The sequence below is a fragment of the Vidua macroura genome, chromosome 9 (genome assembly GCF_024509145.1).
Source record: "Vidua macroura isolate BioBank_ID:100142 chromosome 9, ASM2450914v1, whole genome shotgun sequence".
Classification (NCBI taxonomy): domain Eukaryota; kingdom Metazoa; phylum Chordata; class Aves; order Passeriformes; family Viduidae; genus Vidua; species Vidua macroura.
Window position 1 is genome coordinate 8407973 of NC_071579.1, and position 26679 is coordinate 8434651.

Genomic DNA, 26679 nt, shown 5'->3' on the forward strand with positions numbered 1-26679 from the left:
TAGGAGGAAGTTCTTGGCCGTGGGGGTGGTGAGGCTCTGCCACAGGGAGCCCAGAGAACCCGTGGCTGCCCCATCCCCGGGAGTGTGCGAGGCCAGGCCGGACAGGGCTCTGTAATCACGTCCCTGCCCACAATGAGCTGGTCCGTGCGAGCCCCCCGCGCCTTCCCGGCACACTCCGCGCTCGGGGCCGCTCCGGGCAGCGCCTCAGGGAGCGCGGGGCACGCCGGGAGCTGTGTGCGGCGGGGCGCGGGGCACGCCGGGAGTTGTGGTTCCCCGCCCTTCGGCCACGTCGACCCTCCCGTCACGCGTTCCCTGCCGGCTCACGTGGCCCCCGCGCCGCGCTCCCCCATTGGCCCGGCGGCGCGCGCTGGGGGGGGCGGTGCCGGAAGCGGCGGCGGCGGCGCGAGGCCGTTTCCTTGGCTACGCCCCCGCGGGCGCGCGCGGAGGGGCCGGGCCGGGCCCTTCCTGCCCGGGGAGCGGCGATGGGCCCGCGGCGGGACTAGCGGGCACCCGGCCGGCCGCCATGGCCCTCAGCGGAGCTCCGGGCTGCCGCGCCGGGGAGCGGGGGCCCCGCTGGAGGAGGCCCTGGAAGCTCCTGGCCCTTGGCCTGCTCTCCGCCTCCTCCGTGCTGGCGGCCGCCCCGGGCGCCGGGGCCATGAGCAGGGAGGAGAAGCGCCGGCTGGGGTGAGCGCAGGGACGGCGGGAGGGAAGGACGGCGGGCCGTGCTGGGCACGGGGTGTGCGCTGCCCCAGGGGTTGGGCTGGGCGGCTGCAGGCGCAGAGCTTCGGGACGGCGTCCCCTGTCCGGCCGCCCCTCTGGCCCCGAACAGTCCGGGGCACGCGTGGCGTCCGCGCCCCGCCGTGTCGGGGCTGCGTGTGCCGGACCCTGGCGGGTTTTGGGCCGGCTCACCCGGCTGCTGGGGACACGCGGCCCCTTCTCCCGAGGGGGATCGAGCCATGTGCTGTGTGAGCTTGTAGCTCGCCTTGGAGGTTTCAGGCAGGGCTTGCGTGGAGCTTGGGGTGAAAGCGAGCAAAGGTAAATGTAAATCCCCACTCGGTTAATTATGGCCGTGCCTTTGTGAGAGTGCGGGAGTCATAAAAAAGGTGAATGTTTACGTGTGTTCTGCCTAGTTCCTGTATGCAACCTAAACTGCTTCGGTCCCCGTGCATGTACGTGTAAGAGGCTGATTCTTTTATTGTAATTTTTAGGTGAAGGGTAAATATTGCAACGTACGTGGAAATGCATTTTCCTGCATGCATGGAGTGGGACTTTTTAAACAAATCTGCAATCTTTATTTTGTGTTAGTATGTTTCTGGGGGCAGTTTCATCGTCCTCTTCCCATCCAGTGGTCAGTTGTACAGAACAGTAATGCCAAAAGTCTGCTGGAGAAGCAGTGTGGATACTCTCACATTTGTTAATCATGGAGTTGTTAAGGTTGGAAAAGGCCTCCAAGATCATCAAGTCCAGCTGTCATGTATAAGTTGATATTTAACTCCAGTGTTTACAGTTACGGGGGTTTTCCATCATGTGTTCTCAGCATAATTTGTGTGTGCAGTCTTTTACATGTTTTCTTCATGAGGCTACGCAAGGAGTTGAAATCTCATCCCCCAATTTGTTTTAAAATTTTTGCATTGCACTTAAAATATCATCTGATGCCCCAGGCATGTGCAGGCCATGTCCTGCTGTGGTTTGTGTTTGGCTGTAAGCTTAAAGCAATTTTCTGTGTGCTGCATCACCCAGCAGCTCTGTGTGTTTATCTGGGGTTTTGCCTGCTGCAACCTGAGAGGCACCTGGGAGAAGCACCATCCTCTGCTCTTTTGATGCCTTAATGCACTTGATGAGTTAAAACTACTTCTTGAATTTCCAAGTCATTGAACTAAATTGGATATTTACAATATAATTGTGGTGCTCCTGGCTCCTTTATGTTCTGTCTTATCAGCAGAGGTGGTGAATTATGTTGATGGCAGAAATTAGCATCCTTTTTTCCTTGCAGGGCTCCTTAGTGAAACAGTTAGGAATGATCAGAAGTAGTGCTGTGTCTTAAAAAAACAATGTAGTTTTTGTGGAGTTTTTATATGTAGAAGCATTTCTGTCCTTTCAAACATACGAAACAAATGTAAGGGTTTTCTTCAGTATTTGCTTGCCAAGAGATCCCCAAATCATTTCATGTTAGGTGAAGAAAGAGTTTTTCCTTTCTGGAGAGGACAAGAGCAGCTGAATCAAGAAAAATTATTATTCTATATTTCATTTACTTGAGTAGAGTATGTTAGTAGAGGACCTGTGCCTGTCATTCAGATATTAACGTGTGATACATATAAGATGGTTTATTAAAGGCCTTTGGGAGACAGACCACTAATGCTTTTTCTTTTTTCTTTTTTAGAAATCAAGTGCTTGAAATGTTTGATCATGCATATAGCAATTATATGGTAAGTCAAATAATTGTTTGGAGTTTTTCAGAGGAGTTGTTGCTGACCTGGGGCAGAAAGCAACTTACAGTACATGACATTCTATAGAAATATCTGGGAAGGAGGGGTGAAAATGGAGCTAAAATAAATAACAGCACCTATAAAGCCTTTAAAAAGACCACAAGTATTACTTTCAGGAGAGTTGTGATGACTTTGAGTGGTAACTAAGAATTGCTTGTGGTAACTCCTAATCCATGCCTGACCTTTCCCAAGCCAGTTTATCTCATGTCAGGCTATCAACAGTAAAGTATTTGCTTGGAAATTCCAGGAAAAGGAAGTTTGGAAGAGCTGGCTGTAGACATTAGATTCTGGACATCACAAATTGATCTTATTTATTTTTGTAGGTAAAAATGACATTTAATATTTCTTCAGTGCTAAGCTATGGCAGATGCAGTTGGGGCGTTCTTCTACAAACTATTTGTAGAAGAGAAGGGAATCTGGTGCCATCTCCAGGCATTCCAGGCTGTGCCCAGGGTGTGACTGTCATATGACCATGGGCCATGCTGGCTGTGGCTTCTTTTGCTCTGACTTGTGATTCTGTGCAGGTGTCCTCCTGTTCTGGTCCTCTGAGCCATTCCACACACCCTGGTCTGGCTCTGTTTACAAAAGCTTAACAATAAATACTTACTTGGAGTGGACTTCCTCAAGTAAAAATTACTTTGAAATATTCTGTAAGTAATACACTTCTGAGGAGAAAGTGTGGATATGACTAAGATAAATATAAAAGATTAATTCTTACTGGCTTTCAATGGACATTCTTGCACATTCTTCGTGGCTGTTACAGAAACCCCTCTCAAGTTGCATCAGTTCCTGCAGCACAAACTGCTGTTTCCTGGCAGCATCTTGCCACGTGTCCCAGGTTGTGTGTTATGGTTTAAAGTTTAATATGTAATTCAAACTTAAGATCTCAGGAGTTAAAACTTCATACAGCATGGGAGAGCTACAGGACTGTAGAGTGGACAGAAAGCCAAGCCAAGAGGATTTTCGAAGGGGTGTAGTTTCTCCTTTTAACTTAAGCTCTGTACTTTTGAGACCTTTAGCAGTTAAACATCAAGGCTTTTTGGTCATAATTTTTGTAATCTGGTTCTATGAGAAACGCTTGGCTTGAATTTCCTCAATAGAAAACCTATTTGTTTGGCAAAATTGGATAAAATACTACAAGGATCTGTGCTTCTACTGTTCGTTGTATGATAAATTGGCGACTGGCAGGGGTCTTGCCATATCTGAAGCAAGAAAATTCTGTTTGAAGGAGAGGGAAAACTTCAGCTGTCCTGGAAACTTTGAAGCCAAAAGGATATTTATTTGCCACGTATGCTGGAGCACTAAACAAACAGAAAAATGTGAAATGCTTGTTTAAAGTTGAAGAAAAGATTGGAGTATCAGACTTGATTCTGGCAACAGGAGAATTAAGTATTTTTGCAGGTGTTTTTGAAACAGCCAGCTGAAAAGTTTTGATTTTCTGTTTCTATTAATACGTATTTTAGACATGCGTATTTAGAAGACTGAAAATTCATGTTTGCTTGCAGGGGAAAGTCCCTTGCCTTTTTTTTTTTTTCTTTTTTACGTTATTAACAGAAGCTTTGAGAAAAAGCTGCTGGTTTTTTTAGGTCCTTCAACAACATTTGTAATAATGGGGATATTTTTCTTCTTGGCTGTCAGAACATGTGAAAATGTCAGTCACTTGAGGCCAGTGACAAGTTGGGAAATAATTCAATCCAATAGCTGCTTATTCTGTGCTGCAGGCAGAGAATGAGTGAACTTTCATTTTTCAAAATGCTTCAAGTTCTATATTTGTAAAGCTAAAAGTTTATTTTCCAGATTTTTTATCACTTCTCTTATCCAAAATTTAAGCCAGAGATCTCAGTTTTGACATTGCTTTTGTTGTGTACTTCTTTAATATGCTTTTCTGAATACTTTTCAGAGATATTCAGAAACATCTAAGCTGTATTAAAATGATCTAGATTCTGCCTTTTGTAGTTAAACTTGAGGAGAACAAAGACTTGAGCAAAGACCAAAACACTCAGGAGGGTGGTATACAGGGAAACAAACCATCAGTTTCAAAAGAAGTTGCTGTAAGAGCTGTTTATTTATAGAGGAACGTTCCTTTTTTATTTTTATTTCACGATAGATTATTTTTGTACCATATATTTGGAAAGATTTTGAATGTGTTTACTTGCAGATTCTGTGCAGCAATTGAAGTTTTTTATCCTGCCACATGTTAGTTCTCCACTAGAAGTCAAACTGGAGACCTCAGTACAGCAGCCAGTTTCCTGCTGAAATCAAGAGAAAAGCTCTATCCCAAACCACTTGTGTTAAGCTTCTAAAGGAGGCAGCTTCGTGTTGGTTGGAATTAGATATGTTTAAGATTCATTGTCATTGATGTCAGTCTTATATTTGTTATATTAGTGTCAGTTACATTTGTAAAAGGCTCAGTCTTGTTAGGGCTTTTTTTTTGTGAATGTTATCTTTTATGTCTCATGTAGTAATTCACCAATTTTTTGTTTGAACTTCTGAGTTCTCTTACCTGTCACTGATTGTCACCCTCAGCCAGGTGAGCTCATTGTGCAGAGTCCAGTGAAGGGCCATCAAGGTGATGGAGAGGCTGGAGCATCTTCCCTGTAAAGAAAGGCTGAGGGAGCTGGGGCTGTTCAGCCTGGACAAGGGAAGGCTCCAGGGAATTTAACAAAGGAGGCTTTCAAGAAGACAGAGCCAGGCTCTTCTCAGCAGTGCTCAGAGGAAATGGGCATAAACTGAACCACAGGAGGTTCCCTCTGAATAGGAGGAAACACTTTTACACTGTGGAGTTGACCAGGTACTGGCACAGGGTGCCCAGAGAGGCCATGGAGTCTCCCTCCTTGGAGATGCTCAGGACTTGTAGGGACATGGCACTGGGCAGCTGGGTCCGGGTGGCCCTGCTCCAGCAGAGGGCTTGGACAAGATGAACTCTAGAGGTCCCTTCCCACTTGCAAGGCTCTGTGATGGCCATGCAGTTTTTCTGAAGAGCAGCATGATGAGGCTTCCTTTTATTACACGCTCCCAGGAGTGGCTGTGAGCACTGTAACTGATTCCCCTGTTTTGTTCCCAACAGGAGCATGCGTATCCAGCTGATGAACTCATGCCTTTAACTTGTCGTGGACGAGTGCGGGGTCAGGAGCCAAGTCGAGGGGATGTGGATGATGCCTTGGGAAAGTTAGTGTCTGAAATGGTCACTGTAAACATCTAGGAATAGAAGTACAATTGGCAGCCCATAAACTTGTTTGTTCTGTTGATATGGCCAGAAACTTACACTTGTAAGAAGTGTTTTTATTATTGTGAAGTTAACCGATGTGAAATTGTACCTTAATTGGAAGAATTGACCAGTGAAGAGATCCAAGGAGAAATTTTTTAACCATTCTCCCAAGTATTTTCGATAGGAAAATCTTCCAAATGTGGGCTGACATTTATGGTATAAGTAGTACAGGTTATGAGGGCTATGATCAGCTGAACAAAACAATAAACTCTTATCTATGATGCTGGCCTAATAAGTGGTATTTAAAGTGGTTTTTTTAAGTAGAAAGTTTTCTGAAAACAAGCAGTCAAATGATTATCATGTGTATGATAGCCGGAGGCCTTTGCCGAAGTATAAAACATTATTTCAGACTTGGAAATATTTCTATTCTTTCTTTTAAGGGAGCTGATAGTATAAATACTGATCCTTTGGCTAGCAAAATGTAGATTTAAGGACTGTTTTTTTCCATGTGAAATGAAATAATGAAAGGCAAAATTGACCTACTCTATATACATGTGTAATTGATACCTTTGAATATGTGCAGTTAATAGATTAAATTCTTCAATACCAAATAGCTGTTTTTTTAAAATATCACTGTTTAATGTCTCTAAGCACAATAGTGTTAATCAAAGCTGAGATCCTTCTCTTAAATACTGCTTTTAATTGTCTCTAGGATATTGAGCATGTTATTTTGGCTATGTTTTGTTATGTACAAATGTTCTTTAGTCTAGAGATTTTCATATAGTCCTGCTGCCTTGGAGATATCCAAAGATACAGGAGGTGAAAAGTATCAAGAAAATGTATTTTTAATCCATTCTTTTGAATGACCTTTTTTAAAAGTAACATACTAGCATTTGAGTAAAAATACCTTCCCCCCTACCATCTACCCTTAGATGCATTAAATTATTGTGTGTATTTATTGTTTTTCTCTATACATGCTTTATTCTGTACTTTATAATTAGTTACATTATCATGTAGCAGATTTCTTATCTAATCCTTTTGCTTGCCAGCTGCCTCATCAGTTGTGTTCTCTGCCAGTCTTTGCAATCACAGAATGACAGGGTGAGGCAGCTGGGTCAGTTCTGTTTCCCTGGAGAACTTAGGAGCCTTCCATATAGATGTGAAATGCATCATTTCCCTCCTTTTGTACTGAAGAAGTTGTGAATTTGTTAGGCAGTTGTGCACAGTCATTAGTTAATCTCTGTCTCCTGTAAAACAGCACTCACAGAATGCCCTTATATCTTTACAAATTAAAGAGAATTATAATATAGGAACACTTAATTAGAATTCTGGTTGTCACATGTTGCCTACAAGGTTTCAGACATTGGGCACTTACTGAAATCCTTGGTGTGTGCTCCTCAGTAGGCAATTTTAACTGTTCTAAAGTGTTCAGTTTTAACACCATCGTGTTCTGTAAGTTCTATTCTGTGTTGTGGCTGTGTCTTAGCATAGGAGCAGTTGTTAGAATTAGACATATTTAAGATAATAATTATAGATATAATTCCTGGGATGGGGAAAGGCCCCCTCAGCTTGGGATGCACTAGAACAGCCTGGAGAAAACCTCTGATCCTCTTTAGGATCTTCTTGTTTCAGACACTGTGGAGCTGACTTGATGCTCTCTTTTCATGGAATAATCACAGAATCCCAACCTGGTTTGGGTTGGAAGAGCCCTTAAAGCCCATCCAATACCATGGGCAGGGACACCTTCCACTAGCCCAGCTTGCTCCAAGCCCTGTCCAGCCTGGCCTTGGACACTGCTAAAATAGTTCTTTATTTTAGAATAAATAAAGTAGTTCTTTATTTTAAGCCTACCACTTGCTAGTGTTGGAATAGTTTCTGGTATGAGAGGTTTAGCTTGGAATAGCTTTTGATCTCAACATTTTTCCTTTTTTTTTTGAAAAAACAAGTGAAACAGAAGCTGGAAAATTACTTAAACCTTTTATGCTGGGGTTCTTAATAGATTTGATTGGAGACAAGAAATAAAAATTAAATTTGCTTACCAGAAGTTAGAAAGCTTAGCAGTAAATAAATTTATCTGTAATCTTAGCTTCTTTGTCAGCTCCTATTCTGCTCACTAGCAAAGGGGAGAAACTTAGAAAGAGGTTTTGATACTAAACATGTTGAGTACAACTGATTGTTTTGCAGCTGGTGGTCTGTGAGAATTTAGTTTCTTCCCTGGTATCAGTTACTATTAAAAATCACTTAATTCCTATACATACAGATCTATAGTAAATCTATTTTAATTTTTCTTTCATAGGTTTTCACTGACCTTAATTGATACGTTGGACACTCTTGTGGTAAGCTTAATCTGTTGATAAGCTTTGATAAAACAAAGAGATTATCTTCTGATGCTCAGATTTATTTTTAGATTTCTTTTTCATGACCATTGATCTCTGGCTCTGTTTGAAGTGACTGTTGCTTGTGGGAATTTTGAAGTGCTGTGAGGATGGAGTTTGGAATTGGCTGAAATAACTGCAGCAGTTCCTTCACATTTCATTGATACTTTTTTATATTGCCTTTTTTTTTTGGTTCTAACTTAACACAAAAGGGTTTGCTTTCCCTTATAGTCTAGAGCAAGAGGCTCAGTTTGTGATGGGTACCTCTTAATAACCACTGATGTATTTCTGGTTTAAATTGTATGTTCATATTTCTTGGGTAACTTTGTGTGCACTGAAATATCCTGTATGCAAATACACTGTGACTGCATTAGCTATACTGGAACTGAACACCTGCTCACTGTTGTATTCCAGGTGTTAAATAAAACCAAAGAGTTTGAAGAGGCTGTAAAAAAAGTAATAAAGGATGTTAATTTAGATAATGACATAGTTGTGTCTGTCTTTGAAACCAACATAAGAGTACTTGGGTGAGTACCTTTTGTTTTCAAAACTCCTAAAAATGTGGATTTTAGGCAGTGTCTTTCTGTGCTGTTCCACCTACTTGAAATAGTTGTGCCTTTGTCGGTTTGCCTGAGAGTCGTTTTAAAATGCAAGGCAGGACTTGCTGCAGTGGTATTGGATCAAGCTGCCCCCATCTCACTGCTGCAGGCACAGCTTTGCTGATTAAGAACCCCTTGTGATGCTGAGGGAGCAGTGGGTTTGCTTAAGGGAAACAGGTTTGCAAATGGCTCTGTTCCATACTTGATTTTCCATATTTTGATACCTGGGGTCAGAGATCATTTCAGCTTGGAAGGGACCTCTGGGGCTCAGTGCAGGATCAGAGCATGTAATTTTAAGTTATTATATGCCATTTTGGAGGTCTTGGTTGCTATTCCTGTCTAGTATTGATGAATCTATGATTGCAATGATAAACAAGAAGAATTGCTTCCAAAATACTGGTAGCTAACCTTGATTATAATGGGAATTGGATCAGTCTAAAAACTAGGGCCACAGTTATGCACATGTCATCTAAATTGTACAGAGTTGTCCTGGCTGTTCAGATGAACGTACCTTTTGAGATGTGGATCGTTTCTCTTGTGTTTAGAGGTCTCCTAGGCGGGCATTCAGTGGCAATTATGCTGAAAGAAAAAGGTGAATATATGCAGTGGTACAATGGTGAACTCCTGCACATGGCAAAGGAACTGGGCTACAAGCTTTTACCTGCTTTTAACACCACTAGTGGTCTCCCTTATCCAAGAGTAAGTTCTCTTTCTCTAATGCAGGATTACAGCTGTAATCAAGAGTTCTGTTGTTTTGATTTTATATCTGTTTCCAAAATCATTTCTAAGTGGCCAGAAAATAGAAAGCTGATAAATTGCAGGTACTCTCAGGAGCCAGCAGTAGTGAGATATTTACAAAACTAAATTTCCAGGAGCACTTGTGATATTCTGAGTTCCTGATTTGTTGTTATAAAAATTGCTTGGGTTCGATTTTTATAGTGTATTCTCTTATTCAAATGTCTAGTGAACCAGGCAACAGGATCTTGTTGGGGAGGGTTGAGATTTTGAGTATTTGTGGATCGTTCTCTGTGCATGTCTAAATTGGCAGAGCAAAACCAAAGAGATCTGTTTTTTCTTGTCTGTAGAAAGAGCATAGATTATATACTTGCTATACAATTCTAGGAGTGTAAATTCTTTCAGCTAGGAAAAATGAAGATGTTAATCTCTATTTTTCTCTAGGTTAACTTAAAATTTGGTGTAAGACATCCAGAGGCACGAACAGGAACAGAAACTGATACCTGTACAGCTTGTGCTGGTACCTTGATCCTTGAGTTTGCAGCTTTAAGCAGATTCACGGGAACATCTATATTTGAGGTTTGCTTTCTACAATATCTTATTTTTTGTCCTAGGTCTTTAGCGTTGTGTCTACGTTGTGTAATTTTGGAAAAACAATTCTGAGTTCATGAAACTGATACCTTAGCTGTGCTGCACAAAAACATTGGTATATGTTGGGATTTCTAGTGTTTGTGGGCTTTCTTCTAAGGTTTGATTTTTTTTTTAATAATTTTTTGAATCACAGGAAATAATTTTGATTGAAAGTAGTTAGAGTAATACAGAAGTAAACAAAATAAATAATCAGAAGATCAGAAGGAGTTCTAAAATTGTTAGACAAGAAACATCCTATTCCTTTCCTAGCATCTTCATTGAAATAGCCAGAAGAATCAGAGAGTTTAGTGTCTGTGTTTCCCTAATTCCCTGGTGTTGTTGTTGCTGCAGGAATATGCCCGGAAGGCGCTGGATTTTATCTGGGAGAAGAGGCAGCGCAGCAGCAACTTAGTGGGGGTCACCATTAACATCCACACTGGAGACTGGGTCCGCAAAGGTGGGGCTGCCCCCCAGCCAGGGGGATCTCACCCACCCCCAGCATGCTTACCTGGGCTGCTGAAAGATATTCATGGCATAGGGAGTGGAGAAACCTGCTGCCCCAAAGCCTGGCTCTGCTCTCAGAGAGCAAAGCCCTCTCTGGTAGAGAAACTGGTTTTATTCATGGCAAAGTGTTCCCTGATCCTCTTTAACGCCAAGAGGGAAATGCCTTGGGATGAATTTTGAGAGACTTGGCTATAAATACATGGGAAAAATATAAATAGGATGGGAGAAGTGATGTCCTGTGAAATAAGTGTCTTCAATGCATGTCTGTCCATATTATTATGTGCACTGGTTGTGCAAAGCCTTTGGCATAGGCACACACTATTGTGTCTCTGCTTCCATCTGTGCCTTAATTCCAGTGAAAGGAGGCTTTTCCTTTCACTGGAAGAGCCTTCCAAATTAATGTGGGAAAATGTGGAAAATACCCATATTTTCACTACATAAACCCATAAACCCATAATCACTACATAAACCCACCTTTTTATTTTCGCCTGTTCCTAGATAGTGGAGTTGGAGCAGGAATAGATTCATACTATGAATATTTATTAAAAGCCTATGTCTTGTTGGGAGATGACAGTTTCCTGGAAAGATTTAACACGGTAAGTTAACACCTTGCTCAGGTTTGTGCCTTCTGCAATACAAATTTCAGAGTAATTGTGTTGTCAACTGTTAGCCTGAGAAGGGATCTTTAGCAGAATTTCTGTGACTTCTGCTGTGTTTAGAGCCAGCTCTTTATACTGAGGGTTTTTGCTAATCTTGGGTGATTAGCTGTCACCTGAGCAGTTACTTTAACCCCATCCAGTAAAACTCAGAACCTTCTAGGCCTTTATCCATGTTCCCAGCATGGGAGAAGCTGTATTTCCAGACCAGTACTGCAGATGTTTCTGTAAAAGAATGTAAGGCCCTCTTCTTCCAAGCCATTGTACGATTTCATTCTGTCCTGGATGCACAAAAAGTTAGCATGTGGATCTTGCTTTGCACTGCAGATCTTCAGACCCAGGATACATTTCAGTATACAAGCTGAAAACCACACTTAGATTTTTTTAATTCATAAATTACTGAGCAACTTGGTCAGCATCATATTTAATAAAAGCATTATTTCTTTTGCAAATAGCAATATCCATTGAAAGCATCTTAGATTATAAAATGATTTTATATCATATAGCATGATTTTTTTATTAGAAGTGGAATAATTCCATAGTTAAAGTTGTAATACTTTAGGTGTAAAGATGATTTCCTTGTCCTAAGGGGCAGCCCCCAGTGTTACATTTTCCTTGAGCTAGATCTGTTAAGTGTTTCCTGTCAGTTTGGCTCATGTGCTCAGGATTGCACCTTCTGAAAACAAAGTTTAAGATTGGAAGTCAGCAATGTGGCAAGTGTGACCTAGTGGGTTTAGAAGTTCTTCTGAGCCATCCGGTTCAGCTGCTTTGTTTGGGTTTTTTAACCTCCTTTTCCTCCTGAGATCCATATGCTTTGGAATTCTGTTGTTCAGAGAAAGCAATTTCAGCTTTCTTTAGAGTGTGCTTTAAGATTCAGCCAAAACAAATGTGCCTTAACTGTGCTAGTTCCTGGTTTATCACATGGCTGCTGGATATACTTTGTGTGTGTGTATTCCTTGGAAATGTGCTAAGTTCTGCAAGTGTAATACTGTGGAGCTTTTCAGTATTTACTACACTTGGTTTTAGTTTGCAAAACTAGAGATTAGAGGCACTGCCAAACATAGTAATGACTGGGAATGTAGTAATGGCTTTTCCATTCAAATACAATGCCAGTCTGGTGATCTGTCTCTCTTTTGGGGAATAAATTGATACACAAATTCCTGCTTTTCCTGATGTTTGACAGCACTATGATGCCATAATGAGATACATCAGCCAGCCACCTCTTCTCCTTGATGTTCACATTCATAAACCAATGCTAAATGCTAGGACCTGGATGGATTCTCTGCTTGCTTTCTTCCCTGGATTGCAGGTAAGGTGTAAAACTCATGTAGAGATGGTTTTAATAACAAAGAAATTATTAACTGGGTTGGATATATGATTTTCAAGTCAAGTGTAGTAATTTGATTTTCAGAAATACTGAGGGAACATCCCTGGAAGTGTCCAAGGCCAGGCTGGACAGGGCTTGGAGCAACCTGGGCTAGTGGAAGGTGTCCCTGCCCATGGCAGGGCTGGCACTGGATGGGCTTTAAGGTCCCTTCCAACCTAAACCATTTTGATTCCATGACTTCTCTGCTTACTCTTCCAGTCACTTCAATGCTATGATGCAAGTTAATGTGCTTTTCTGGCTGTGTTCAGTATCAGGACAAGTATGTTCCTGTAATTTGCTTCCTTCACTCCTAGTCATGAAAATACTCCAATTAAGCTGCCTTTTTACTAGTGACTGGTTTTCTACTCTGTGTTCCATTGACATCTTTAAGATAAACTAGATGACATTTCACCCCAGTTCTCTGTAAATGTCAGAGGTCCTTGTTCTACACAGGCAATAATTTTAATGAGTTCACTGATTTTGCTTAAAAAAGTCTTAAGGAGTAGCTGTGACTTACACTGATAGGGATTAATAATGACAATATGTAGTGACTGCTCTGTAGCTTTACGTGAACACACCATGACTGTTTTTAACCTTGAGTATTATTCCTATGCTTGGTGAATTAGTGTTACTTCTGTTATTTAATTTTAGGTGTTGAAGGGTGATATTAGACCTGCTATTGAAACACATGAGATGCTGTATCAGGTTATAAAAAAGCATAACTTTCTTCCAGAGGTAAGGTAGTAGTTTTTTGATTTTGTAAATCAAAACTTTGTATTTTTGATTGTGTAAACTGTTTCTTACCTCAGTTTGAACAGTTGCAGATGCCCATTTGAAAAACCAGCAGGTATATATATTATTAAAATCAAAGGCTCATTTCCACAGCATTCTTGTGTGATTTGCAGTTCTGCTTGTACGACAGCTGAGAGGATGTTCTGAAATTTTGTATAATGTCTTTGAAAGTCAGCACACAAACTTACTGCAGATGCTGCAAGTCTTTGAGCAAGTCCATTGTGCACAGAAAAGCTTGTTTACCTGCTGATGTGTATGTCTTTAATCTGTGATGACTCAGATTATATTTGAAAGCTTCTGACTCCGGGTTTAATTTTGACTTTCCTCTAGTGTAAGCTTATTTCTGTTAGAGAACATTTTAATTAACATCACATTCACCTAGTGTGGTTATTGAGAGCAAAGAATGCTAAGCACTGGAATGACTTTTTTTTTTGAGGGCTTTTAAAATGGTGTAATTTGGCTCTTTATGGGCTTTTTGGTTGTTTTTTTTGTTTTGTTTTGTACTTATGAAAGAAACTTTAAAAGGTCAGGTAGTTGCATTTAAGCCAACAGACCATCCCCTAAGCAAAGACTTGGTTTAAACCTTAGTATGAAATAGTAGTGAATATATGACAGAAGTGGCTTTTCCCAGTGGACATTAAGAGTGAATAGATAGACTAGGAAATTTTTAGGTATGTGACTGCTAGCCTGTGGTATTAATTTAGAAACAGCTGCTTAACCATCTGTCAGTGTGCAGTGACACTTGACTGCACTGGAGGTGTCAGGTGGTAGGTATGTTTGCAAAAATGGCATTTATCAAAGCTAGGCTGGTTATGCAGTTAACATAGAATTCAAATAAACCTGTGTTTGGTTTGCATTCCTGCATTTCTTTTTGTCTGTTCTTTTTCATCCTCAGGCATTCACAACAGACTTCAGAGTTCACTGGGCTCAGCATCCTCTGAGGCCTGAATTTGCTGAAAGCACCTACTTCTTGTATAAGGTACATTCACTCCTCTGACCTTTGAGCACTTCTTCTTGCACCTAGAGTTTTGTTGCTGTTTTATTTCAATGCAGAATTGAGTAGCATATCTCCAGCTTAACTTATCCACTGGAGCCACTTTAGGATATAAACAAGATGCAATGGTTATAATTTTTTTTTGGTTTTATTTCATAGGCTACAGGAGACCCTTACTACCTAGAAGTAGGAAAAACCCTCATTGAAAACTTGAACAAGTATGCCAGAGTTCCCTGTGGGTTTGCTGCAATGAAGGATGTTCGGACAGGAAGTCATGAAGATAGGTAAAGTTTGCACATTTTTTTTTTTTATATAGAGAATTACAGAAAAAAAAAAATCAAATTTCCCTGTGTAATTGAATTAATTGAGATTTGAGGAGCTGTCTGTCTTCAGTCTGATAACCAAGTCTTAAATTACCTGTTTGTAATTGCATTGAACTGTAAATGCATTGAAACAATCTGTGCACTGTTTCAGTAGGGTCATAGGGTACTCTAGAAGAATAATTTCAGTTTAATAACCTTTCATTTGTCTGAGAGCAATAGATGAATTACATTCAAGCTAAATATGCTTCAAATCTGTAAGTTTGTCAGGAGGTTTATTTGCTTTTTCTGCAATACTCTTTTGTACTGAATGTGCTGAATCATTTCCCTCCAAACATAGCTTTTTCAAGCAGAAGCAGAAGGAATGCTAATGGAATTATGTCCAGCAGTAATAGTCATCAAATCTTGAGAGCTGGAGAACTAGGAATATTTATTTTACTGATGTTCTAGAAATGAGGTCTCCCTAAAGGACAGCTCCTTTTTCTCTACAGGATGGACTCATTCTTCCTGGCCGAGATGTTTAAATATCTGTACCTGCTGTTTGCTGATAAGGAGGACATGATTTTTGACATTGAAGATTATATCTTCACTACAGAAGCTCATCTGTTGCCACTCTGGCTCTCCACTACAAACCAAACCATCTCTAAAAAAAATACAGTATGTAACAGCTCCAATCTAAATCAGTTTCTGTGGTACACTTCCTTTTTATGAGGGGAAATGGAAATAAAATCAGGAAAGATCATAGTTTGACGAAGTGCACCAGTTTGAACACATTGTTTAATAGGCACTATTTCATCATATTAACAGTGCAGTCACAAGAGTAGGGATAATGACTTTATTCTGCACTGCTGAACCTTGAAATAAAAGATAGGAATTATTAGCAAGATTTAAAAAGAAAATAATTCCCCACTTCTGTATAAATTGGAAGATAACATAGTAGGATATTTTGTCCCCATCTTTATTTTTTATTATTTTTTCTAAAACCTACTTTGTTCTTGTGAACAAATTTTGAGAGGTTTTTTGAGACAGCTGTGGAGTTAATTTGACAAGATACAGCTGCAGACAGATTAGGGATGTTCAATCACTTTAGTCCATGCAGTAGGCACCTATTGCATAAATATGAGAACAGTTTTGGGTTTATAAATTGTTTAACCTTCCAGAATAACCTGGCTCTGCCATGAAGCATCATAAATCCTCACCTTTTTTTGATTTTGTGGTCAATAAGGTGACATCATTTGTCTGTAAGGCAGTAAGAAGAAGAGAAAGAGAAAACATCAAGGACACAAATTCCCTTATTTGTGCCTCTATTTTTAAAATTTTCTAAGAGTTTTAGAATAATGCCTGGATCAGAGGAAAAGGCTTCTATTGTGTGTCAAGCCATGTATCCTGGAAAAATCACTGTTTGCTGGACTTTAGCATTAAGTAGTGACAAAATTTTAGTTATTTGATCTTAATGTCAAACACTGGTTATGTTTTAATGGGTCATGTGTTTGGTGTTAAACGTTCCTTCAGGGTGGAAATCCCACACCCTCTCTGAAATGTTCCTGCCCTGAGAATTTATCTTTCCTCTTTGAGTTTTGGAAACAGGCTGTTTTCTGAACTAAGCAAGAAGTTTTCTGAAGGGTCTGAAGGAGCATTTTATGTAACTTTTGTTCCCAATATAAGAATTTAATACCTTTGAGACAGGCAGGGTTCCCACAGCTGGTGCTGTTTTAAGTGCTGGCCTAACTTGGTTTGTTCTATTGAGAGCTGCAAATGTTAGTGAAAGGCCAATAGAGAGGATAGAATAAATTGCCCAAATGCAATTTTTTAAGCTCTTTGAGTCAAAGGTGCAAATGGGCATAATCCAAGTAAGCAAAACCCACTGAAAATGGTGTCAGGTGGCTGAAAGGCTGTGACGTTGGGTGTTCCTCTTCTATGGAATTTTATCTGAACAGATGGAATGTGTAAATGATTTTTAACATAAATACAGTGCTATTAAAACAAACTGTGAGAGAGATGCTTGGTACTATCAACCCAACATCCTGTTTGTATTTGCTCTAATAAATGAGAAAGGTCATGTCTTAGTAACAGCCCTTTAGGTCTTGGGTTTTAGGGAGCCTTTAAATACTTGATTTTTCATTGGCCAGTATGTTGCAAACAGGAGGGGTGAGTCTTTTTAGGTGGATAAATACTACATTAATTTTTATGGGTTATGAAATGAGCTTGCCAGTTATCTATAGCCAGTTATTTGCTAAGCTAAGGACATGCTAAATGTGGCTCCAAACCACCAGACATGTTTCACATGTTACAAACCAGCAATTTGTGCAGATGTTCACTCTGCCATCTTTCCTGAAAATAGAAATTGTTTGAATTATATAGAGATTCATCCTTGCTCATCCAGACTTGCGTGTGGCTCCTAAGGAAGAGAATCTTTTGTTCACATGAAAAGATGTGACATTTTTAGTAAGAATGACCTAAAGCCTGCAGCTGGTCACTCGCTGTAAAGCCATTATCAGGTGAAACCAAAACTATTCCCTTTACTTGTCCAGCACATAAAATACAGGGCACTGGCTTTGTCATGAGCAGGCTTGAGAAGTACTGTCTGCCAGCAGAGGATTAGCTGTTGCTGAAAAAAAAAAATCTATAAACTGTATATAAATTTAGTAAATTACAAATTAGAATGAGTTTTGTATTCATCTGTCCAAGGGGTTGCAGTGCACTGACTCCCCTCTTTTGCACTCAGCTGCCACATGTCCCCAGAACACAGATGACTTAAGTTAGGATTATCTGTTGATGTTCTTTATCTAAAAATAAAACCTGCAATTTTTTTTTACTCTGTATCTTTGATTTTAGAGCACAGAGTACACAGAGTTGGATGACAGCAACTTTGACTGGACCTGTCCCAACACCCAGATCCTCTTCCCAAATGACCCCATGTTTGCCCAAAGCATCCGCGAGCCTCTGAAGAATGTGGTGGATAAGAGCTGTCCCCGGGGCATTTCCAGAGCGTAAGATGGATATTTCCTCTTTTTGTTAGCACAGGGCTGACTGCAACTGGGGCTGCTCTGCAGGGAAGGAGAAGCATGAGGTGTGCTGGAGCTGGCAGTCCTTTTGGGATGGGCCAAAGGGATAATTCCTGGTCACAGGAAAAATCGCTTTGGATTTCTCTCAGCAAGACTTAGTTTGTTTCCAGCTGGAATTAGCAAGTCTTTCAAAGCAAAAGGAGCTGAATGAGCTGCATACCTTGGCTGCAGCTCCCACTTGGAGTATTGTAGGAAGTGTGTGTCTCTGATTTGTAAAATTAATTTCTGCAGCCTCCTGAACAATTCTGAAAGTCTTCTTTGTAGCAAGGAAATTATGCTGCCACACATAGCTGCACCCATTTTGAGGAATTTAGGTCAGTGTTAAGGCTGAGGAAGTTTGACCACCTCTGCTATATTTGTATTTCATGAATAAAACTGAGTTGGAACTGTATGGGGCAAGCTGGGTTTGGTCAGTGTTGCAATAATGCAGACTACTTACAAATGAGAGAAAGTATAGGGCAGTTTTGTTATCAATACTTGGGAAGGGAGGTTTTGCACTATAAAATTATTGATTATATAGACAACTTTTAAAAAAAGATAACTTGATTGAGAAGTTGCATTCCACTAAAGCTTGCACTCAGTGTACCAAGAATTCCAGTCTTGTGATGGCACGGATAACACTAGAGTTCTGTTTCAAAGATAATCTGACTTTTAAAGCTTTGATCTCTGATGTCTTTTGGCAGAGAAGAGAGTTTGGGAAGTGGACCAAAACCACCGTTGAGAGCCAGAGATTTCATGGCCAGTAATCCTGAGCACTTGGAGATCCTGAAGAAGATGGGAGTCAGTTTGATCCATCTGAAAGATGGACGAGTCCAACTAGTGCAGCACGCAGTGCAAGTAAGACAACCTGGCAGGATTTTATTTCTCAGACTTCTCAGTGAAGTCCTCCTAGCAGTGATACTTGATACCTGGAGCTTCAGGAGGGACAGCCACCCTGTGGAAGGAGGCACATGAGCTGGATATTGTAGCTGTATTTAGCAGGCTGATGGTTGTTAATCTTTTGCCTCAGCAACACTTCTAACTAATCTTCCACCAATTAGGTAGAGGCTGCAACCTGCACATCAGGTTGAAGTGATGTAGCCAACAGCATCTTGGCTGAAAACACTACTTTCAGTGTGAGATACTTCATCTCTTTATGAGGTCTAGATATTTGTATATTTTCAGTTTCCTGGGTGGTGCAGGTGCTAAACCTTTTGTGAAATGATGCATGAGTGGAAGTGAGCATCTACCCTGTGTGTTAAAGTCTTTGTAGCAGTGGTCCAAGCAAACACAACTTGAGTTTCTTTTCCCTCAAATTCCTCAAACATTTAAGATAAAATGGTTTATTGATTCTTTTCTCTGCAGGCAGCAAGTTCCCTGGATGCTGAGGATGGCTTACGGTTCATGCAGGAGATGATTGAACTCTCCAGCCAGCAGCAGAAGGAGCAGCAGCTCCCTCCTCGTGCTGTCCAGATTGTTTCCCATCCCTTCTTTGGCAGGGTAGTCTTGACTGCTGGGCCAGCACAGTTTGGGATGGACTTGTCCAAACACAAAGCAGGGGTATGTGACATGTGGGTGTGTCTGTTGCTTTCCCTGTTGCACAAGCCTCAGCTTTACAGTACTGCTGCTGTTTGAGGGCATCCAGCTGATCCTCCAGGTGATCACTTAATTACAGTGGTTAAAATGGCAGGGCCCAGTGGTGACAATGACAGCAGTTACAGTCGTGGGGATGAGTGACTTATCTGTCTGTGCTCTGTGTTCTGCTCCTGAGTCATCAGCCATGGTTTAGGATTTAAAACACATGCACAGCTTGAGTTGCAAAGCAAGCTTATCCAGTCTGCAGTGCACAGCTAAGATGATGGTGATTTAGGGGAAGTTTCCCTGCCATATCATCCAGGAGCTGGCAGAAGCTTTTTAGAGTTAGAGCAAGTTGTTCTAACAAAAGCTTTTCTAGAAGGTTCTATGTAGATGGAAGAGGGCAATCCTCAGAGGCAGGGGTCTCTATGGGAAGCATTAGGAAAACCCATGTTGCAGCCCCAAAGAGGAGTTCCAGACTAGCAGTTCACAGGAGAAAAATTTCCAGAAACAGCACTTCCCAGGTGTAGACAAACCACACTGATCACGAGAATTAGGTTTTCATTCAGTCATCCTTTGCTTCTAGAGCTCCAGGTGCAGGGCACAGATTGTCTGCACTGACACAAGACTACACTAAATGCAGTAGAATGACTGAAGGAACAAAAATACATGGGAATCTTTCACAAGCATGACCACAGTGCTCTAATTCTCTCTTTATTTTTGTTTTTTCCAAACAGACAAGAGGATTCGTTGCAACCATTAAGCCATATAATGGATGCTCAGAGATCACTAATCCTGAGGCAGTGAAAGAGAAAATTGCTTTGATGCAAAGAGGCCAGTGCATGTTTGCTGAAAAGGCACGAAACATTCAGAAAGCTGGAGCAATAGGAGGCATTGTCATTGGTAAATACATTTCCAAGTTCTTAATTTGTGTAAATGTAACCTAATTTTACAGATTTGAAGATACAGGAAAGCTGACAAGCTTTAAGCTGAGAAGCACAGCAAATGTGCTTTCAGAAGATGAAGAGATGTTTGGGGTTTGCCTGGTTCTGTGCAGACACAAATTGAGATGAGGGGTTGTCAGTGTTTTTGCAGACTAAAAGTTGTTACTTTAAGGATTGCAGGGTACTGTCAGTACTAACTGCTGAGAAAGAATGGGGATAGAAATGAAAAGTGGAGGAAAACACACCAGGTTGTGTGTGAAGTGACTGGGCAGGGGAGGCTGTTCCAAGTTCAGCTGATCTAATGGGAAGTTTGCCCTTCCTCTGGTATGCTCTGCCTAGATGACAACGAGGGCAGCAGCAGTGACACAGCCCCTCTCTTCCAAATGGCTGGGGATGGCAAGAACACAGATGACATCACCATTCCCATGCTCTTCCTCTTCAACAAGGAAGGGAACATCATCCTGGATGCCATCCGGGAGTACGAGGCTGTGGAGGTGCTTCTTTCTGATAAAGCAAAAGACAGAGGTAAGGTTTGAGGTGATTTATGTAAATCTAGCTCCCATCTGTGCTATGGCACTGTGGAAAATGGACAGGAATGATTTGCACTGCAGCCCAGAGGTGCTGTGGTTTTCTGTTTGACACTGGAATTAGATTTTTATTAAGCAAGACATTATCTGAGAGATATCTTTGATTTTCACTCCCCCCACAAGGTAATATCCAGAAATGCTGTTCCTAAATGTCACTTTGGCTTATGAGAAAATCCAGTCTTTTGGATTCCTTTTGAACCCTTTTTGTCATCAGCTGCTTTGAAGTAGCATCAGGAACAGCGTGTTTCCAGTGCCCTACATTGTGAGCATCTCTCCCTCACCAAGATCCCCAGTGACATTCCTGGGACTCAAAAGGAGAGAGACAAGTGCTAGAACTATTTTGTCTATCTAAGGGGAAGTGGTTAACACAAGAAATAAGGCTGCTGACCTCAGATGTTCCGTGGGTGTTCTTGTATAACGCAAGAAAATTGCAAGCTAATACATTCCCAGTTGAAATGTTTGAATGCAGCAGAAAATTCCAGATTTTCCTCTTGTAAGCCTTCCTTGTAGCACTGCTGTGTCCAAGCAGAGTAGGTAAGAACAAGTATCTAGAAAATCAGCCTGTTTGCAAAGGGGATATGCCAAAATCTTGTTTTGTTTGTTCCTAACTTATGAATCCCTCCTGTTGATAATGATGCTCAGTGCTCTGACAAAATGCTAAACACAGGATAGCTCTGACTTTGAGAGTTTGTAATCCATATCTGCTTCTTCCCCCTCCTCGTGCTTCCATTTGGAATCCCAGCAACAATCTTTAAAGGTAAAATGATTCCAAACTACATTATTGATAGCAGTAAGTATCCCATGTCAACAGTGGCATGTGCAGTTAAATTCCCTAAAAATCCTGAAATATCAGTGTCCTGCTTATAGCTGTAAACATCAAACCCAGAGAAATCTGCATGATTAAATTGGGCAGTTGTTGGGAGCTAAGCCAGGACATGGGAGACAGGTGTTACTTGCTTTGAGTGGGGAAGCTCTGGCTTTGGCTCTCTCAAATGCACAGTTCAGGAAACCTAGGAAACTCTGTCCAACTCCTGTGTGCTCAGATGTGGGATCCTGGTGGATCTGGGAGTGCTTTAAAATCCAGCATTAAAGTTCAGTGCACGCAGTGGATATTTGCTTAAGGCTGAAGGAGGGTAACTGGCACTGACCCACAAGTCACTCCTGAAGTTTGAGGAACCAAAATGAGCCTCAGTGTATTGTTTGCCCTCATTTAAAATGTGTTTAAAAGGCTTCCCTCCTCTCCCTTTGTAAAATATATTCCTCAGTACCATTAAGTTTTCATATCATTGGAAAGTCAGCTCTTCCTTGAAGAGCAAGGGAAGTGACCTTGATTTTAGAATACATAATAAAATGTTGCATTCCTACGGTTGTTTTAACTTTTTTTTTTTTCTTTTTTCCTTCCCTTTCAAAGACTTGGAAATGGAGAATATGGACCAGAAATCATCTGAAAATGATTCACACAAACCAAATTCCGAGGAAGCTCCTTCAGAATCTCAGGATGCTGGAGCAGTCAGCGAGGAGCCCGAAGGAGGAGGAGAGAGCTCTGCTGTTGGTGCCCCTGACCCTTTGTCTCCTGCCAGTGCAGCCAGTGCCAGTGCTCCCGTGGCAGATCAGGATCCCCACGCCTCTGGACCTGCAGAGGCCGGTGCTCCGGAGCCAGCGTGTACACCAGGGGACAGCCAGCCTCAGGAACAAAACGCCCAGACAGAGGCCAGTTCCAAAGCTCACTGGGATAGTAAAGTCCAGCCTATGGAATCCATATTAGCAGACTGGAATGAAGATATAGAAGCATTTGAAATGATGGAAAAGGATGAGCTATGACTTGTAGTAATAACTTATTTGTTAATAAACAAATGGAGACCTCTTTGGGTAGAAGTGAGGCCCTGATATCCAAGAAAACATATTCAGTATTGGGATGAGAAACCAGGTGTCACCTGGAAAACAACTCAGAATTCCAGCACAGGCTCTTTGTATGTTTTAATTTTTCCTGTTTAAAAATGGGAACGTGCAATCGAAGCATTTGTGTGGCCCCGTGGCTGGTGCTGAGCCCCAGGCAGGGACAAGCCTGACTCATACCTTCCAGGCTCTGAGGGGACTCCTGGGGCTCTGGGAAGCAGCTGAGTAGGGTGGGGTGACAGACCATGGACTGGTTCTTGATGGGGCACCCACCCCTCCCCAGCTGAAAGCCTTCCTTACAGCAGCAGGGGAGTTGTTTCCAGGTGTTTGCACAGCTGGAAGCAGTCTGGTTTTGTCTGACATATCACAGTGCTGCTCACCACTCCTTGCACCCCTTACCAAGAGGAACCACAGGGGGACCTGGGAGTTCCCCTCCTGCTCTCCAGCTGGAGGAATTGTACAAACCAAAGGCAGAGTTTGAGCAGGTCCTGTCAGGGAGGCTGGGCCAGCCATGGGGCCACTAGGAGAAGGTGTGGGAAGGTCCTGCTGGAGGCTGAGGGGAAGCAGAAAAGGCAGGTGTTGAGTCCCAGGTGTTTCCCTTGGCCTCCCAGGTGGAAAAACTCCAGTCTGCCCGAAATCTGAAACAGTCTCTGAAAGGACACAGCTCCATCAGCTGTAACAAACCTATTTCTACAAGTTTGACTTCAACAGCCTGACTCCATTGTTCTTTTTACATACAACTTGTGTATGTGGTGTTTCAGCAGGGAGGCCAGGGGCAGTGAGGAAGAGCAACAGTTCTGGCGGTTGGGTCGATAGTTCAGAGTCCAGGGGGTTCACCCAGGCTCTGAGTTTGTTACAGGTAAGTGGGAGTCCAAATTTGTTATCCACATTATATTTAAGTAAAAATGGGGAAGTTTAAACAACATAGAGGCATTTTGACTGTGTCCAAAGAAACTGCCAAAAACTAATTAACTTGATTTATATAAACTGCTTTTAGTGAATTGTGGTTCAAAAAATGGTTTTATATTAAAGACTAAATGAACACTGCCTATATGCTGCACCAGGCTAAAAATGCAGGTTTATGTTCATCATTGCAATGGAGTAAATAAACAGGAAGCCCCACTCTGGACTGCACCTTTGATTTAGCTGGTGATATTACACGTGCTGAATATGCAACTGTTAATTAGCACAGCCATACTCTGTATTTATACTCTGTACAGTGAGCAGAGCAATCCCAGGCATGTTGGATCTGTGTACTCAGCCACACTTGCTTTCAAAAGTCTCAGAATGCACAGGCACCTTTTGAGAGCATGGCAGTCCATCTAAATATCATCCAGAACTTTAAATCACCAGGGCAGGAGGGAATTTGAGGAGGAATAGTGAATAAGTGTCCTTTGAAAGAAATTAGCTCTTAAATGGAGTTGTCATTCCTTTGCACAAGTAACTGGAGGCTTGGACTTGAAGCAGCTGGGGGTTTTCAGTTGGGAATGTTTTTATTTATGGGTTTTGTTACACGAGTTCATAGAAGGCATTTGACCAGGGGAGCCTTGTAAGTGTCCTTGGTTCCTTGGAGCCCTGGGAGTGCCAGGACACGGCCAAGTGCAGGATCAAACCATGAGGTGCAGATCAAACGTTTTCACTCAGAGAATTCCATTGATCTGTCAGTGCTCAGTGCCACAAAAGGAGCATCTTTGTTCCCATGCTTTTTGTCATGGACATCATCTTCCTTCTTGGTAGCTCTTTTGGTGGAAATAGAGTTATTTTTATATCCTAGAGGCCTCTGGTCATTTGGTCATTACTATCTCAATATAGCAGCTAAAGGTTTTCTTTTTTTTACTTGCAGATTTAGGTGTAGATGTCAAATTTTATTAAAAGGTTAACTTTCCTTGCCATCACCAGCTCATTTTTAGTAATTGCTTTCTTCACCTGTTATTAGAGCAGCAGGCATTACCTTTCAGGGATCCCAGAACTCCATATGGATTTAGGGGGCAGCATTTTGGTGGTGGCCTACCTCAGCTTACTGTTGCCTCCTTTCTTTTGAAGTGGTTTTTGTTTCATTTAGTTCTGCTTCACCTTTGAAACCATCATGAGAGCCATAGCTTTTTTTACAGAACTGAATCAGGCAAGGTTGACCTTTTGGGAAAGAGGATTAAATTGGGGGGACAGTTTTATTCAGGTTATTTTCACTTTGTATTTCCTTATGAGGACATAGGCTTTAGTTTCACCTGTTCATATCATTCTGGAAAGAGTTCAGTTTTCTCTTACTATCCTCTTAAAAAAAGCAAAAAGAATGTATTCATCAAAAAGAAAAACCCTTTTGGAAAGGGGAAGGAGTGTTCTTCCCAAATGTTTGGAAGTCTGCTTCCTGCATATGGAATATTGCTCGTCATTAATCAGGAATCACCCTTAGTGTATAGCATTGTACATTTCTTTGTATGGTATTGAACACGGAAGAATTCAGGAATCACAGCTGCAACTAGCACTTATTCCATGCCATGTAATTCAGATCAGCCAATTAACTTCTCATTTGATCTTAGAGGAATCTTAATTGTTTACATTTATTGTTTCTTAATGAAGTTTGAGAATGAGCCCAGCTCTGGTTCTCCTCTTCCTGCCAAATGTCCCTGAGTAGGCACCAGTGAGTGTGTGTTGAGAGGTGAAAAACAGGACATCTTATGCAACAGGCATCAGTCAGAACATAGAAAACAAACCATTCTGTGAATGAAACTTGTATGTTCAGATTTTATAAGATTTTTGGTTTGTGTTTTTTTTTTTTTTTTTAGCCAGACCAATTTACAGCCGTATATTTTCTTATGGAAGATGTCTAATAACAGGTGCTGTAATACCATTGTTGGGTTTTACTCTCTGGTGACAAGTGTACCCAGTATTTCTAAGGGCAACAATGTACTGTGATGTAAAAGTCTGGGCTAAAATGTACATAATCCGTGTACATAATTGTGTACTTGATTATAACTGCTGATTGTAAAGATTTAATAAAATGTAAATATTCTGGTCAAGCTGTGCTGAACTGATGCTCATTTCTGCATTGCTGTTGGCTGTCACTTTCAGCAAGGCAGTCACACCAGTCCTTCATTGGCAGCTTCAGTGCTGGAGCCACCCTGGAGAAGCCTGGAATTTTTCCCTGGGAAGTTGGCTGAACCCAGAGGTATTGTAATAACCAAAACACCACCTCTTCAGTCTAGAACGGAAACTGGACAGGCTCTCAGCAACCAGATCTAATGGGACTATTTCAACCTCTCTTCTCTGACTTGGGCATTACTGTTTTATGTTTAAAATCCAGAAGCCAGATCCTCAAGAGTTCATTTTGACTGCTGCATCTGTTTTATTTAGAATGAAAAAACCAGGTCTCACTTGGGCCTGACAAGGTAAGTCTTAGAGGGCTGTATCCCTCATCCTTCCTCTGTTATGAGCTCTCCTCCACCACCTCTATTCCTGTAAGTTTTTCCTCTCTGGAAGTTAGGATTAAGATGCAGGAGTCCTAAATCCAAGTCCTTGTGTAAGTGCTGAGCAGTGTTTATGATATGAAGCAGAAAGCATTGCCAGCCTTGCTAGGGAAGTGCTAAATTCCTTCAGCCTCCTGTTTCTGGGCTTAACATCAGGGCTTAGGGACTGGAGTATTTTGGAGCAAAGGCCCTTTCTGCCCCCTTTGAAAAACAAGGGACACCAAGTCCTCACCCCTACTAAAACTATATTTATTAATTTATGCCAGTGGTTGTATTGAAGGCCTCTAGCTCAATTGTCACATTTCCATTTTCCATGCAGGTCACCCAAAGGTGTGACACCCTTCACCCAAAGGACTTGAGCTGCTCTGACTGAAATTCAGCCACAGCTGCTGCTCATCCCATCAGTCACACTGGCTCAAGGCTGCTATGGCAGGAGTTCCATTTTCTCCCCAAGTGCTCCGTGAAAAGGTAACATTAACAAACATTTCCAGCCAGAATGGAGCC

General features: G+C 41.6%; 1 protein-coding gene across 4 annotated transcripts; it reads left to right on the forward strand.

Annotated features, from left to right (window-relative positions):
* The first annotated feature begins 457 nt into the window (after window positions 1-457).
* EDEM3 (ER degradation enhancing alpha-mannosidase like protein 3) lies at window positions 458-25728 on the forward strand. 4 transcript variants are annotated; one of them, XM_053984539.1, is made up of 21 exons: window positions 458-684; window positions 2381-2426; window positions 5554-5654; window positions 7991-8030; window positions 8484-8596; window positions 9214-9367; window positions 9848-9982; window positions 10385-10490; window positions 11036-11133; window positions 12377-12502; window positions 13211-13294; window positions 14247-14330; window positions 14505-14629; window positions 15157-15322; window positions 17501-17655; window positions 18414-18567; window positions 19075-19269; window positions 20022-20187; window positions 20568-20753; window positions 21558-21605; window positions 22227-25728. In XM_053984539.1, the coding sequence occupies exons 1-21, from the start codon at window positions 524-526 to the stop codon at window positions 22634-22636; spliced, it is 2853 nt and encodes a 950-aa protein (XP_053840514.1). In that variant the 5' UTR covers window positions 458-523; the 3' UTR covers window positions 22637-25728. The 4 variants fall into 4 exon arrangements, with proteins under 4 accessions (XP_053840514.1, XP_053840515.1, XP_053840516.1 ...); XM_053984540.1 differs by lacking the exon at window positions 21558-21605; XM_053984541.1 differs by lacking the exons at window positions 458-684; window positions 2381-2426; window positions 5554-5654 and having other exon boundaries at window positions 8102-8596.
* The last annotated feature ends 951 nt before the right edge of the window (window positions 25729-26679 follow it).